The 15,227-nt window shown below is 43.5% G+C and overlaps 1 protein-coding gene across 1 annotated transcript in view; it reads left to right on the top strand.

The window, feature by feature from the left end:
* The window catches only part of LOC144681152 (dynein axonemal heavy chain 8-like), a 1,929,890-nt gene that overhangs the window by 309,846 nt on the left and 1,604,817 nt on the right, over nt 1–15,227 (top strand). Inside the window, exon 14 of the mRNA XM_078542879.1 lies at nt 11,863–11,962. Coding sequence (XP_078399005.1) covers nt 11,863–11,962 — 100 coding nt within the window. The remainder of the gene's footprint in view (nt 1–11,862; nt 11,963–15,227) is intronic.

The following is a 15,227-nucleotide window of genomic DNA, read 5'->3' as shown; positions in this document are numbered from 1 at the left end:
GGAATCTTGCCATTGCCCCTTGACTTTCAATTGCATTACCATCACTGAATCCCCTACTATCAACATCCTGGGGGATACCATTGACCATAAACTGAATTGGACCAGCCGTATAAATACTGTGGCTATAAGAGCAGGTCAGAGGCTAGGAATCCTGTGACAGGTAACTCACGTTCTGCCTCTCCAAAGCCTGTCCACCATCTGAGGCACAAGTCAGGATTGTGATGGAATACTGCCCACTTGCCTGGATGAGTGCAGCTCCCACAACATTCAAGAAGCTTGATACCATCCATGACAAAGCAGCCTGCTTGATTTGCACCACATCCACAAACAATCACTCCTGCCACTGATGCACAGGAGCAGCAGTGTGTACCATCTACAAGATGCACTGCAAGAATTCACCAAGGGTCCCTGGACAACACCCTCCAAATCCATGACCACTACCATCTAGAAGAACAAGGACAGCAGTTAGATGGGAACACCACCTGGAAGGATCCCTCCCAAGTCACTCACCATCCTGACTTGGAAATATATCACTGTTTCTTCTCTGTCACTGGGTCAAAATCCTGCAACCTCTTTCCTAACAGCACCGTGGGTGTACCTACCCCACATGAACCCCTGCAGCGGTTCAAGGAGGCAGCTCACCACCACCTTCTCAAGGACAACTAGGGATGGGCAACAAATCCTGGCCTAGCTAGTGAAGCCCACATCCTGTGAATGAATTAAAAAAACTACGGAAAGGGTAGGACCCATCAGAGATGTACATGGTAACGTGCATGTGCCCTGATGCTGAAGGTATGGGTAGGGCTCTCAATGAATACTTCCTCTCTGTCTTATCGAAGGAGAGAAAGGAAGCAGATATTCTAGTTAGGGGAGGAATGTGAAACATTAACTACAATAAGCATAGTGAGAGAGGACATACTGGAGAGTCTGACATCACTGAAGATGTATAAGTCACCAGGGCTGGACAGATTATATCCCAGGCTGTTAAAGAAACAGAAAATAGGAGCAGGACTAGGTCATTCAGTCCTTCGAGCCTGCTTCACCATTCAATGTGATCATGGCTGATGGCTCATCCTCTATCTCGACACTGCACTCCTGTGCTCTCCACATACTCCTTGATGCCTTTTAGAGTCCAGCAATCTATCTTATTTCCTTCTTAAATATATTTAGTGACTTGGCATCCACAGCCTTTTGTGTAGAGAATTCCATAGGTTCACCACCCTCTGGAGTGAAGAAGTTTCTCTTCATCTCAGTCCTAAATACTTACCCTGTACCCTTAGACTGTGACCCCTTGATCTCGACCTCCCGCACCGCCCCCCCTCCAAAAAGCCTGAGGAAATATTCCTGCATCCAATCTGTTCACCCGTCAGAATTTTACGTTTCAATAAGATCTCCTCTCATTCTTCTAAACTCCAGTGAATACAGGGCTAGTCAGCCCAATCTCCTCATACGACAATCCTGTCATCCCAAGAATCAGTCTGGTGAACCTTTGCTGCACTCCTTCTATGGCAAGTATATCCTTTCTTAGGTAAGGAGACCAAAACTGCACACAATACTCCAGGTATGGTTTCACCAAGGCCCTGTACAGCTGCGGTAAGACATCCTAGCTCCTCCACAATGAAGGCCAACATACCATTTGTCGCCTTAACTGTTTGCTGCACCTACATGCTTGCTTTCAGTGACTGGTGTACAAGGACACCCAGGTCCCTTTGTACATTAACATTTCCCAATCTATCACCATTTAAACAATACTCTGCCATTCTGTTTTTCCTCCCAAAGTGATAACTTCACACTTATCCACATGATACTGCATCTGCAATGTTTTTGCCCACCCACTCAACTTGTCTAAATCACGTTGAAGCCTCTTAATATGCTCCTCACCACTCATATTCCCACCAAGTTTCTTGTCATCAGCAAACTTGGAAATATTACCTTTGGTTCCCTCATCCAAATCATTGACATATATTGTGAATAGCTGGGCCCAAGCTTTGATCCTTGCGGTACCCCACTAGTACCAGAGAGGAAACAGTGGATGCTCTGAGGATCATTTTCCTATCTTCACTACATACAGGGGAGGCACAAGAGGATTGGAGGTTTGTGAATGTTGTATCATTATTTAAAAAAGGGTGTGAGGGACAAGTCAAATGATTATAGGCCCATCAATCTGACTTATCAGCTATGATTGAATGGCGGAGCAGACTCGATGGGCCGAATGGCCTAATTTCTGCTCCTATGTCTTATGGTCTTATGGACTTCTGTGGTGGGAAAGTTATTAGAATCAATTCTGAGACACAGGATAAACTGTCACTTAAAAAGGAACGGATTAATCAGGGACAGTCAGCATGATTTTTTTAGGGAAGGTCATGTCTTACTAATTTAATCGAATTTTTTGAGGAAGTAACAAGGAGGATTGAGGGTCGTGCAGTGGATGTTATCTACGTGGATTTTAGTAAGGCATTTGTCAAGGTCCCACATAGCAGACTGGTCAGAAAAGTAAAAGCCCATGGGACATAGGGGAATGTGGACAGTTGGATTCAAAATTGGCTCAGCAACAGGAAACAAAGGGTAATGGTCGATGGATGTTTTTGCAAATGGAAAATGGGTTCCAGTGGTGTTCCACAGGGTTTGGACTTAAATGTGGGTGTCATGATTGGGAAATTGGCATATGACAAAAAATTGGTTGTGTAATTAACAGTGAAAAGGATAGTTGTTGACACCAGCATGATATCAATGGTTTGGTTGAGTGGGCGGAAAAGTGGCAGGTAGAATTCAATCCAGAGAAGTGTGTGTGTGAGGTACTGCATTTGGCAAGGGCAAACAAAGGTAAGGAATACATGATAAATGGGTGGATATTGGGAAGGGTAGAGAGAAATGAGAGACCTTGTCAACAGGTCCATGAAGGTGGCAGGACAGGGGATAAGATGGTAAGGAAAGTAGAAAAGGGAGGTAGAGAGAAAACAGGGAATTATCGACCAGTTAGCCTCATGTCGGTAGTGGGGAAAATTCTAGAGTCCATTATAAAAGATTTAATAGCTGAGCACTTGGAAAACAGTGGCAGAATCAGATAGAGTCAGCATGGATTTATGAAAGGGAAATAATGCTGGACAAATCTACTGGAATTTTTTGAGGATGTAACTAGCAGAGTTGATGAGGGGGATCTAGTGGATGTGGTTTATTTGGACTTTCAGAAGGCTTTCGACAAAGTCCTGCATAAAAGATTAGCGTGTAAAATTAAAGCACATGGGATTGGGGGTAATGTATTGAGATGGACAGAAAACCGGTTGGCAGACAGGAAACAAAGTAGGAATAAATGAGTCTTTTTCCGAATGGCAGGCAGTGACCGCAGGGATCGGTGCTGGGACCCCAGATATTCACAATATATATTAATGATTTAGATAAGGGAATTAAATGTAACATCTCCAAATTTGCAGATGACACAAAGCTGGGTGGGAGGGTGAGCTGTGAGCAGGATGCAGAGATGCTTCAGTGTGATTTGGACAAGCTGAGTGGGCAAATGCATGGCAGATGCAGTATAATGTGGATAAATGTGAGGTTATCCATTTTGGTAGCAAAAACAGGAAGGCAGATTATTACCTGAATAGCTATAAATTGAGAGAGGGGAATGTGTAACGAGACCTAGGTGTTCTTGTACACCAGTCGCTGAAGGTAAGCATGCAGGTGCATCAGGCGGTAAAGAAGGCAAATGGTATGTCAGTCTTCATAGCGAGAGGATTCGAGTATAGGAGCAGTCTTGCTACAATTATACAGGGCCTTGGTGAGACCACATTTGGGGTATTGTGTGCAGTTTTGGTCTCTTTATCTGAGGAAGGATACTCTTGCTATAGAGGGAGTGCAGCGAAGGTTTACCAGACTGATTCCTGGGATGGCGGGACTGACATATGAGAAGAGATTGAGTCGGTTAGGATTATATTCGCTGGAGTTCAGAAGAATGAGGGGGGATCTCATAGAAACCCATAAAATTCTAACAGGACTAGACAGGGTAGAAGCTGGAAGGCTGTTGCCGATGGTCAGGGAGACCAGAACCAGGGGTCACAGTCTGAGGATACGGGGTAGACCATCTAGGACTGAGATGAGAAATTTCTTCACCCAGAGAGTGGTGAGCTTGTCGAAATCGCTACCACAGAAAGTAGTTGAGGCCAAAACATGCTATGTTTTCAAGAAAGAGTTAGATATAGCTCTTGGGGCGAATGGGATCAAAGGATATGGAGAGAAAGCAGGAGCAGGCTATTGAGTTGGATGATCAGCCATGATCCTAGTGAATGGCGAGCAGGCTCGAAGGGCCGAATGGCCTACTCCTGCTCCTATTTTCTGTGTTTCTATGAAACCATATGGAATGCTTTCCTTCATTGGATGAGGTATAGAATACATAGGCAGGGATGTAATGATGGGACTGTATAAAATGCTGGTTAAGCCACAGCTGGAATTTTATGTCCAATTCTGGTTGCCACATTACAGGAAGGACTTAATTGCTCTGGAGAGTGTACAGAGGAGATTTACAAGAATGTTGCCTGCGCTTGAAAATTGCAGCTATGAGGAGATATTGGACAGGCTGGGGTTGTTATCCTTGGAACTGAGGAGGCTGAGAGGTGACCTGATTGAGGTGTACAAGATTGAGGGGCCTAGATAGAGTAGACAGAGATGCCCTGTTTTCTCCTAGCTGAGGGGTCAATTACAGGGGACACAGTTTAAGGTTATTGGTAGAAGGATTAGAAGGGGAACATGAGGCAAAACTTCTTCACCCAGACGGTGGTCGGTGTTTGGATTTCACCGCCTGGTTTGATGGTGGAGGCAGAAATCCTCAACTCATTTAAAAGGCACCTGGATCTGCATCTAAAGTTTTCCCCCTGATTCCCATTGACTCCAGTTTTGCTAGGGCTCCTTGATGCCACATTCCGTCAAATGCTGCCTTGATGTCAAGGGCAGTCACTCTTACCTCACCTCAGGGGGTTCAGCTCTTTTGTCCATGTTTGACCCAAGGCTGTCATGAGGTCAGGATCTGAGTGGCCCTGGAAGAACACAAACTGGGTGTCAGTGAGTAGGTTATTGCTAAGTGCTGCTTGATAGCACTGTTGATGACCCATTCCATTACTTTACTGATGATGGAGAGTAGACTGATTGGGTGGTAATTGGCTGGGTTGGATTTGTCCTGCTTTTTGTGAACTTTTTGCAATTTTCCACATGGCCGGGTAGATGCCAGTGTTGTAGCTGTACTGGAATAGCTTGGCTAGGGGGGCAGCAAGTTCTGGTGCACAAGTCTTCAGTGCTATTGCTGGAATGTTGTCAGGGCCCATAGCCTTTGCAGTTTCCAGTGCCTTCAGCCATTTCTTTATCACATGGAGTGAATCGAATTGGCTGAAGACTGGCATCTGTGAAGCTGAGGACCTCCGGCGGAGGCCACGATGGATCATCCACTCGGCACTTCTGGCTGAAGATTGTTGCGAATGCTTCAGCCTTATCTTTTGCACTGCTGTGCTGGGCTCCTCGATCATTGAGGATGGGGATATTTGTGAGTTGTTTAATTGTCCACCACCGTTCACGACTGGATGTGGCAGGACTGCAGAGCTTCGATCTGATCCTTTGGTTGTGGGATCGCTTAGGTCTGTTTATCACTTGTTGCTTATTCTGTTTGACACGCAAGTAGTCCTGTTTTATAGCTTCACCAGGTTGACACCTCATTTTTAGGTATGCTTGGTGCTGCTCCTGGCATGCCCTCCTGCACTCTTCATTGAACCAGGTGGAACTCTTCTCCCTCATGGTTCAAGAAGGCAGCTCATCACCACCACCTTAAGTGCAATTAGGGATGGGCAATAAATGCTGGCCTAGCCAGTGATACCCACATCCCATGAATGAATAAAGAGTTGGACAGGCAGAGTTCTGACACCGATGTCTGATGCCTGATCCCCAACAGCGTGAATTCAGAACTCTGTATAGACTTCCCCAAAAGATTAATTTTGAACCTTCCGAAGTCAACCGACCCTTTCCACATCCCAGGAAAGGGCAGTGTTCTTGCTGGTGCACGAAGCCAGGTTTAAACCTCAGAAAAGGAAAATGTAGCAGGGAACTGCCATTGCCACTGGACATGCCAGTGGAAATGAGAGAATACATGTGTACTTCTATACTTCCTAGTCTTCTTTCATAAGACCACATATAAAAAGAACTGAATTAAAATTCATTTCTTTTTCTTCTGAGGCTGCAAGGAACATTGGTGGGGGGTGGGGGCCTAAGACCTCACACCCTATATTTTTGAAGAATTGTAGATATCCTCATGGTTAATTCTAAAATTTTTAAAACTGGACAAAGACTTTAAAATGAGTGATGCCATGTCTGGCTGGGACTTTGAAACAAAAGGAATTTTCTGGCAGCATCAGAAAAGCAGACACCTTTGTTATCTCTGAAGAGACGCTAACAACCCTGTGGGCTGCAGAGACCCAAATTCAAAGAGAATTGTACAAAGGCCATCTGTATTTCACAAGCCAGGCCTGACCACCAGTCTTCCAGTCTGCTAGGACAAAGGACCCTGCAACTCCTTCCAAATTCTTAATGGTCGGAACTCCAGACAAAGAAATGTCAAAGCCTACGTGGAGAGTTGGAGGGTGAGAGTCATATGACATTACACCCTGCTTCTCCCCACCAGCCTAACCCCCTCCACTAGCTGGGAGAACCAGTTATATTGCCTTGCCATCACTCTGCTGATGATCAAGCATACACTGATGGGGCAGTGATTAGCCGGGTTGGATATGTCCAGCTTTTTGTGGACAGGACATACCTGAGCAATTTTCCACATTGCTAGGTAGGTGCGAGTGTTGTAGTTGTACTGGAAAGCTTGGCTAAGGGCACAGCTAGTTCTGGAGCACAAGTCTTCAGTACTATTGCCAGAATGTTGTCAGGGCCTATTGTCTTTGCAATATTCATTTAGTAGGAAACTACAGGCCAGTTAATTAAACATTTGTCATAGGGAAGATGTTTGAAGCATTAATAAAAATGTTATAGCAGGGCACTTGGAAAAATTCAAAATAATCAGGCAGAATCAGCATGGTTTTGTGAAAGGGAAATAATGTTTAACCAATTCATTGGAGTTCTTTGAAGAAGTAACATATATGCTGTAGACAAAGGGGAACTGGTGGAAGTACTGTACTTTTCCAGAAGGCATTTGATAAGGTGCCACATCAAAGGTTATTGTGAAAAATAAAAGCTCGTGGTGTCGGAACTAACATTTTGGAATGGATAGAAGATTGTTTCCTGTTGGCTAGCCAGAGTTGGCATAAATGGGTATGTTTCTGGTTGGCAAGATGTAACAAGTGGTGTGCCACAGGGATCAGTGCTGGGGTTTCAACATTTTAAAATTCATATAAATGATTTAGATGAAGAGACTGAAGGTATGGTTGCTATATTTGCTGATGACACAAAAATAGGTAGGAAAGTGAGATGTGAAGAGTGCAAAAGGAGGCTACAAAAGGATATAAATAGAATACTGGAAAACGAGACATTGAAGCTTTTCATCTTACACTCATCAAGACACTTGGTAAGAAGACCAATATAAGGGGAGAAGAACAATTTGTATTGTATAGATTTATTCTGTATCAATTGGTAAATTCTCCATGGCAACACCCCTACCAATCAGTCTACTTGCCAACCAATCAGCACTCTCTCTTCTCATCCAGTATAAATTGTTGTTTTTCCCATATATTGGTTTTCTTGCGAAGTGTCCTGATGAGTGCAAGATGAAAAGCTTTGACGTCTCTCTTTTCAGCAATACTCCAAGGTCTGTACTACCAAACGACTATTGGGATATAGGTTATGCGAGTGAGCAAAGATCTGGCAAATGGAGTATAATGTGTGAGAATGTGAAATTGTCGATTTTAGCAAGAAAAATAAACAAGAATATTATCTAAATGGTGAGCAACTGCAGAGGGATCTAGGTGTCCTGGTGCATGAATCACAAAGGTTAGCATGTAGGTACAGCAAGTAATTAGGAAAGCTAATACAATGTTTATTGCGAGGGACACTGAATACAAAAGTAGGGAGGCTATGCTTCAATTATACATGGCATTGGTGAGACCACATCTGGACTGTGTACAATATTGGCCTTATTTAAGGAAGGATACAAATGCATTGGAAGCGGTTCAGCGAAGGTAGAATAGACTAATACCTGGAATGGACAAGTTGTCTTATGAGGAAAGGTTGGACAGACTAGGCCTGTATCTAGTAGAGTTTAGAGGAAGAGGAGACTTGATTGAAACATAAGATCCTTAGGGGCCTTGACAAAGTGGTTGAGGAGAGGATGTTACCTCTTGTGGGAGAATCTAGAACTAGGGGATTAAAAATATTAAGACCGATGTAGAGAATTTTTTTCCTCTGGGTCACAGATCTTTGGAACTGTCTTCCACAAAAGGCGGTGAGGGCAGAGTCTCTGAATATTTTTAAGTCAGAGCTAGATAGAATCTTGATATGCAAGATAAAAACAAAATATTGCAGATGCTGGAAATCTAGAACAAAAACAAAAATTCCTGGAAAAACTCAGCAGGTCTGACAGCATCTGCGGAGAGGGATTCAGTTGACGTTTCGAGTCTGTATGACCCTTCATCAGAACTAAGAAATATAGAAATGAGGTGAAATATAAGCTGGTAGAGGGGAGTGGGACAGGTAGAGCTCGATAGGGGGCCAGTGATAGGTAGAGGCCAAGAAGAGACGGCCAAAGATGTCATAGACAAAGGGGTGTTGACGGTGGTGATATTATCTAAGGAATGTGCTAACGGTGACATTAAAGGTATCAAGCAGGACAAGCTAGTGGCAGATGGCCCTGTGGGGGTGGGTGGGGGGGAAGGGATCGAAATGGGCTAAAAGGTGGAGATGAAACAACAGATCGAAATAAATTTAAAAATAGGTGGGAAAAGCAAAATATATTTGTAAAAAAATTATAAATTATTGGAAAAAGGGGGATCGGAAAGGAGGTGGGGATGGAGGAGAGAGTTCATGATCTGAAATTGTTGAACTCAATATTAAGTCCGGAAGACTGTAAAGTGCCTAGTCGGAAGATGAGATGTTCTTCCTCCAGTTTGCGTTGAGTTTCACTGGAACATTGCAGCAGGCCAAGGACGGACATGTGGGCATGAGAGCATGGTGGTGTGTTGAAATGGCAAGTGACAGGGAGGTCTGGGTCATGCATGCGGACAGACCGAAGGTGTTCCGCAAAGCGGTCACCCAGACATATATCTGTTCTTACCTCATTGAAGTTGGCTTTCCCCCAGTTAATTTTTCATACTCTGGACTGTTCTTTGTCCTTTTCCATAGTTAGCCTAAAATGTATGTTATGATGATCACTGTCACCTAAATGTTCTCCTACTGACACTTGGGGCAGAATTTTTAGCATGACAGGTGGGTGCATGCCTGATCCGACAGTGTGAAATGACGCGCAATGATGTCAGCCAAGCATGCTGATGTCAACATGCAGTTGCGCGATCGTTCAGTCAGGCACACGCTGGAGTCTGCCAACGATTAACTTAATGGCCTTAATAGTCCTTTTATCAATTGTCCTTAATTTTTCACCGCCCATTCAACCTAACAGTTGACGGGTAGGTGAAAAGGCCAAGTGGCCTTTGCATTTCTTTTGGAAACCTCATCCACAGGCGGGATGAGCTTTCCAAAAACAAACACAAATGAAAATAAAAAAAATGTCCTTGCTCATAAGTCACGTGAGGGGACATGTTTTATTAAATTTTTCTGTTGCTCAATGTTTTCAATATATTCTTCATTTCCCTGAGGCAGCTCGGTGCCTCAGATTATTCAATGGTCTTTTGAACGCATGTGCGAATTGTACACGAGGCCTGCTCGCCCTCCTCCCCCTGCCCCTACCCAGCGCTCAGCCACTTGCATATCATGCTGGGCAGGCCTTAATTGTTCCACCAGCGTGAAAGCGCAGTGCGCTGTTAATCGCAGGCAGCAGTCGGCTTCCTGACTGCACCCCCCGCCCCCCACTGATCCTGCACGCCAAGAGCAAAATTCTGCCCTTGATCTACTTGGCCCACCACATTTCTGTTAATGAAGCAATGCTACATCCATATGATCCCCACCTAGAAAGGAGCTTTACCACTGGCTTCAAGTAAATGAGTAATCACTTTATTTTTTTCACCCATAAACAAAGTAAACAAGTTAGTGAACAAAAACAGAAAATGCTGGACAAACTCCACAGGTCTAGCAGTATCTGTGGAGAGAGAAAGAGTTAACGTTTCATCTGTGGAGAGAGAGTTTCCAGTCCATATGATCAAAGCTCTGAAAAAGGGTTATACGGACTCAGTGTTAACTCTTTCTCTCTCCGTAGATGCTGCTGGACCTGCTGAGTTTTTCCAGTATTTTCTGTTTTTGTTTCGGATTTCCAGCATCCACGGTATTTTGCTTTAAACTGGCGAACAGAGCTGGTCTGTGTACAAGTGAACCCAAGAAGTTAGAACATCTCAAGAAGAATCCAGCTCTTATTCAATGACCATACTCAAATTTGTTGTGAACCTCCAAAATCTGCAATTAAGTTTTAAGTCATTGTGTTGCTGATGTTATTGGGCCGTGACTTTTGAATCTTAGGGGGCTTTAAATCTGCCTTTTAAAGAAGCCTCATTGATGGTCCAATTTGAGAGTATTATTTAAATGGAAGTGTGTTGTTCAATGTTGCTATTTTAATTCTAATTACACCTTTTGACTCTCATCCCTGACCATATCACGCCCAGAAATGGGCCAAGAGATATGGGTTGGTGGGATTGAAATCGAGGCAATTGCTTCAATTCAAAAAATAAAAAATACCTGGAAAAACTCAGCAGGTCTGGCAGCATCGGTGGAGAAGAGCACAGTTGACGTTTCGAGTCCTTATGACCCTTCAACAGAACTAAGTAAAAATAAGAGAGGGGTGAAATATTGAAATTGCTTCAATTATTTCGTTCTTAAGACATGTAACACCCTGGTGGAAGCATACAATAAATTAATTTCTCAAACTATAATTACATGGGAGATTAGGGTTATATGTAAATTATCAAGACACTGTACTGACACGATAAGTACTGGCCCGGATCTTCGGTCCCAGTGGTTTTCGCTGCTACTGAGGGCTGCAACGGATCCGCAATTTCTGAGGAGTCAACTTAATCTCGCATCGCCTAAAAGTGCTCCAGGGAGCCCAAACTGCTGGCCCTGCCGGAAACCTGTCAGCGTATAAATTTAGGCTGATTGCCCAGTACTTACTTTCGTAATTTCACTGATTTCATTTAAGGCTGCTTTTAGCAGGCGTAGAGCTTGCTCAATATAACATCCCTTCGAATTAGCGGAAGTGTCAAAACAACCCCCCGGCACGCAGTCCCACCCCTCCTCATCCCAACACCTTGGTTCCTGAATTCCGTCGATGTTGGAGAAGAACCGGGAGCTGAAATTAAATATGGGTGAAAAAAATAAAGTGATTAACGTTTTGAGCTCAAGACAAATCTCAAGGGATGTTTGTCCAGCCCGTGACAGTAAAGGAGGCATAGCCTCTCTGGAATTGCACCTTGTCTATCCGTAGTTACCTCAGCGATGGGTCTGTGCTGCCGTCGGGAGAGCACGTTCCCGCTGCAGCCGACGTTAAAGAACGTATTTTTAAATACAGTTCATGGCGTACATCCCTGCTTTGCCACAGGATGCAAGATCCGGGCCAATATTGTAGATTATAATCCAAATTGTTGTTCACCATTATTATCCCTTAATTTGAAAAAAAATGCCTTAATTCTAGATTCTTAGTGAAAACCTAAAGAGTAACCTATTCGTTGTGAAGGAATTGTGCTTGAGACTTAGTAAATTACAGTTTATGTGTTAAATTTGTTGCACTAGATTTCAGCATTTGAATATACCATCCCTTGAGTCAGAAATTGAAGTTATAGTTGAACGTATTATCCAGCACTATGCAGGAGAGTTAATGTTCGTAAATAAGGTAAGAATGATAACTTTAAATTAAACCATCGAGACGTACACCATTGTATTCATGGGGGAATTTTTGAACCTCGCAGGATATGGAGAGCGTTGGTGGGGATGGGTTAAAATGTTGGAAGGAGAAAATATGGCTCGAACTCGTCTGCTTTAACTGGGGAATTTGGGAGTCGGCTGATTTAATCCATTCTGGAGAGGCACATGGTTAATTATAATATTTAAATGAATTATGTACCTCAAATTCTGTCAGGAATTTGGAACTACTGTCTCCAGCAAGGTTTTTCGGTGCTCAAGGAAGGAGGGGGAAGTGCCAGACCCAGCATGTGGGCATTTTTCAGCATTGCTTCTGGGCTCCTCCCAGCCGCCGCCCCTCCACCCCGTCCCTAGCAAACTTGCCGGGATAGGCCTCCCCGAGCCCCAGAGATCCGATCAGTCCTGGCTCCTGTCACCGCTCCTTCCAAGTTTCATTTCTTATGCTCCGGAAGAACATTACTAAAGTAAGTTTAACATTATAAGTGGAAATGTATGGAAACTATAAAAGTAAGAAGAAATATTGCCAGAGTTAAGGAATGGATATACTTTATCTGTCTTTATTTTTCCATTTGGTATTGCTCACATTAAAGAAGATGACTGAAGTTGAGAATCACATTTTACACATGATGTATTCTCAATCTGGGGCTGCTCCCTTTGAGGAATATCAGAGTGAAATGTGTTTTCATAATTCAGTCTTATTTATATTGAGAGAGGCAACTTTTCATTTGACGTTCACCAAATATTGATAGATTTACCAAAAAGAGAATATTGCAAAAATGGAATTGGATAAATGTTGGTGTTTCTATGTCTGCTTTGAATTCAGTGCTGGTCAGCAGCTTATTTTTCTAAATTGTAAAAGCGTTTTCTCAAAACTGCAGTGGAGTAATCCAAGTTCTACCAAATCAATTGTGTTCTACTTGTGAGGCATCCTTCTGATGTTAGCCTTCACACAATGCATTCAGTCCTGTTTAGGGAAAACAGTCTCATCATGCCTGTGAAAGATAGTTGACTGCAGAAGGCATTCTTGACATCAAATAAGCCACTTCCACAAGAAGCAACCTATCATTGAGGAAGAATCAGCTGTAGCTATGGGAGTTGATGAAATTAGTGAACCTGTTCAGGCTTCAGGTTCATTGGGGCAGACCTAGGCAGCCATCAGTTGCAACTCTCTAAGGCATCATGCCTGCAGTTAAGTCCTCACTTTTCTTTGTCACCTGTATTATAATCCATTTTTTTTTTAGCTCAAATCAAGCATTCATTCAGATCCATTGGAGTAACTGTGGACAGAGGAATATGTCCTGTGCGATGATCACAGCATTGTTATAGCATGTTGCTGTGTCCAATCGAATGGAAGGAGGGACAATATTTGAGAGGGCTGATAATCACTGAAAACATAGAAAATAGGAGCAGGCGTAGGCCATTCAGCCCTTCGAGCCTGATTCGCCATTCACTATGATCATGGCTGATCGTCCAACTCAGTAGCCTTCTTCCGCTTTCTCCCCATATCCTTTGATCCCTTTCATCCCAAGAGCTATATCTAACTCCTTGAAAGCATACAATCTTTTGGCCTCAACTACTTTCTGTGGTAGCGAATTCCACAGGCTCACTACTCTCTGGGTGAAGAAATTTCTCCTCATCTCAGTCCTAAATGGTCTCCCCGTATCCTCAGACTGTGACCCCTGGTACTGGACTCCCCCATTATTGGGAACATCTTTCCTGTATCTACCCTGTCTAGCCCTGTTAGAATTTTATAGGTTTCTATGAGATCCCACCCCTCATTCTTCTGAACTCTAGTGAATATAATCCTAACCGACTCAATCTCTCCTTCTATGTCAGCCCCACCATCCCAGGAATCAGTCTGGTAAATATTCGCTGCACTCCCTCTATAGCAAGTACATCCTTCCTCAGATAAGGAGACCAAAATTGCACACACTATTCCAGGTGTGGTCTTACCAAGTATAATTGCAGCAAGACATCCCTGCTCCTGTACATGAATCCTCTCGCTATGAAGGCCAACATACCATTTGCCGCCTTTACTGCCTGCTGCACCTGCGTGCTTACCTTTAGCGATTGGTGTATGAGGACACCCAGGTCTTGTTGCACATTCCCCTCTCTCAATTTATAGCCATTCAGATAATAATCTGCCTTCCTGCTTTTGCTACCAAAGTTAATAACCTCACATTTATCCACATTATACTGCATCTGCCATACATTTGCCCACTCACTCAGCTTGTCCAAATCACACTGAAGCATCTCTGCATCCTCCTCGCAGCTCACCTTCCCACCCAGCTTTGTGTCACCTGCAAATTTGGAGATATTACACTTAGTTCCCTCATCTAAATCAATATATATTGTGAATAGCTGCGGTCCAAGCACCGATCCCCGCGGTACCCACTAGTCACTGCCTGCCATTCGGAAAAAGAACCATTTATTCCTACTCTTTGTTTCCTATCTGCCAGCCAGTTTTCTATCCATCTCAATACACTACCCCAAATCCAATGCGCTTTAATTTTACACGTTAATCTCTTATGTGGGACTTTGTCGAAAGCCTTGTGAAAGTCCAAATAAACCACATCAACTGGGTCCCCCCTCATCAACTCTGCTAATTACATTCTCAAAAAATCCCAGTAGATTTGTCGAGCATGATTTCCCTTTTGTAAATCCACGCTGCCTCTGCCTGATTCTGCCACTATTTTCCAAGTGCTCAGCTATTAAACCTTTTATAATGGACTCTAGAATTTTCCCCACTACCGACATCAGGCTGACTGGTCTATAATTACCTGTTTTCCCTCTACCTCCCTTCTTAAATAGTGGGCTTACATTAGCTACACTCCAATCTGTAGGAACTGTTCCAGAGTCTTTAGAATCTCGGAGGATGACCACCAATGCAACTACTATTTCTAGAGCCACTTCCTTAAGTATTCTGTGAAGTAGATTATCAGGCCCTGGGGATTTATCGGCCTTCAATCCCACCAATTTCTCCAACACCATTTCCCTACTAATACTGATTTCTTTCAGTTCCTCCCTCTCACTAAACCCTGTGTTCTCCAACACTTCTGGTATGTTACTTATGTCCTCCTTTGTGAAGACAAAACCAAAGTATGTATTGAGTTGGTCAGCCATTCCTTTTTTCCCGATTATAAATTCCGCTGTTTCTGACTGTAAGGGACCTACATTTGTCTTCACCAATCTTTTTCTCTTCACATACCTATATCCTCCTTTGCTGAATTCTAAAG

The sequence above is a fragment of the Cetorhinus maximus genome, chromosome 5, assembly GCF_964194155.1.
Source record: "Cetorhinus maximus chromosome 5, sCetMax3.hap1.1, whole genome shotgun sequence".
NCBI lineage: Eukaryota > Metazoa > Chordata > Chondrichthyes > Lamniformes > Cetorhinidae > Cetorhinus > Cetorhinus maximus.
Note: the sequence above shows the minus strand (reverse complement) of the source record. Positions and strands in the feature narration are given on the sequence as shown.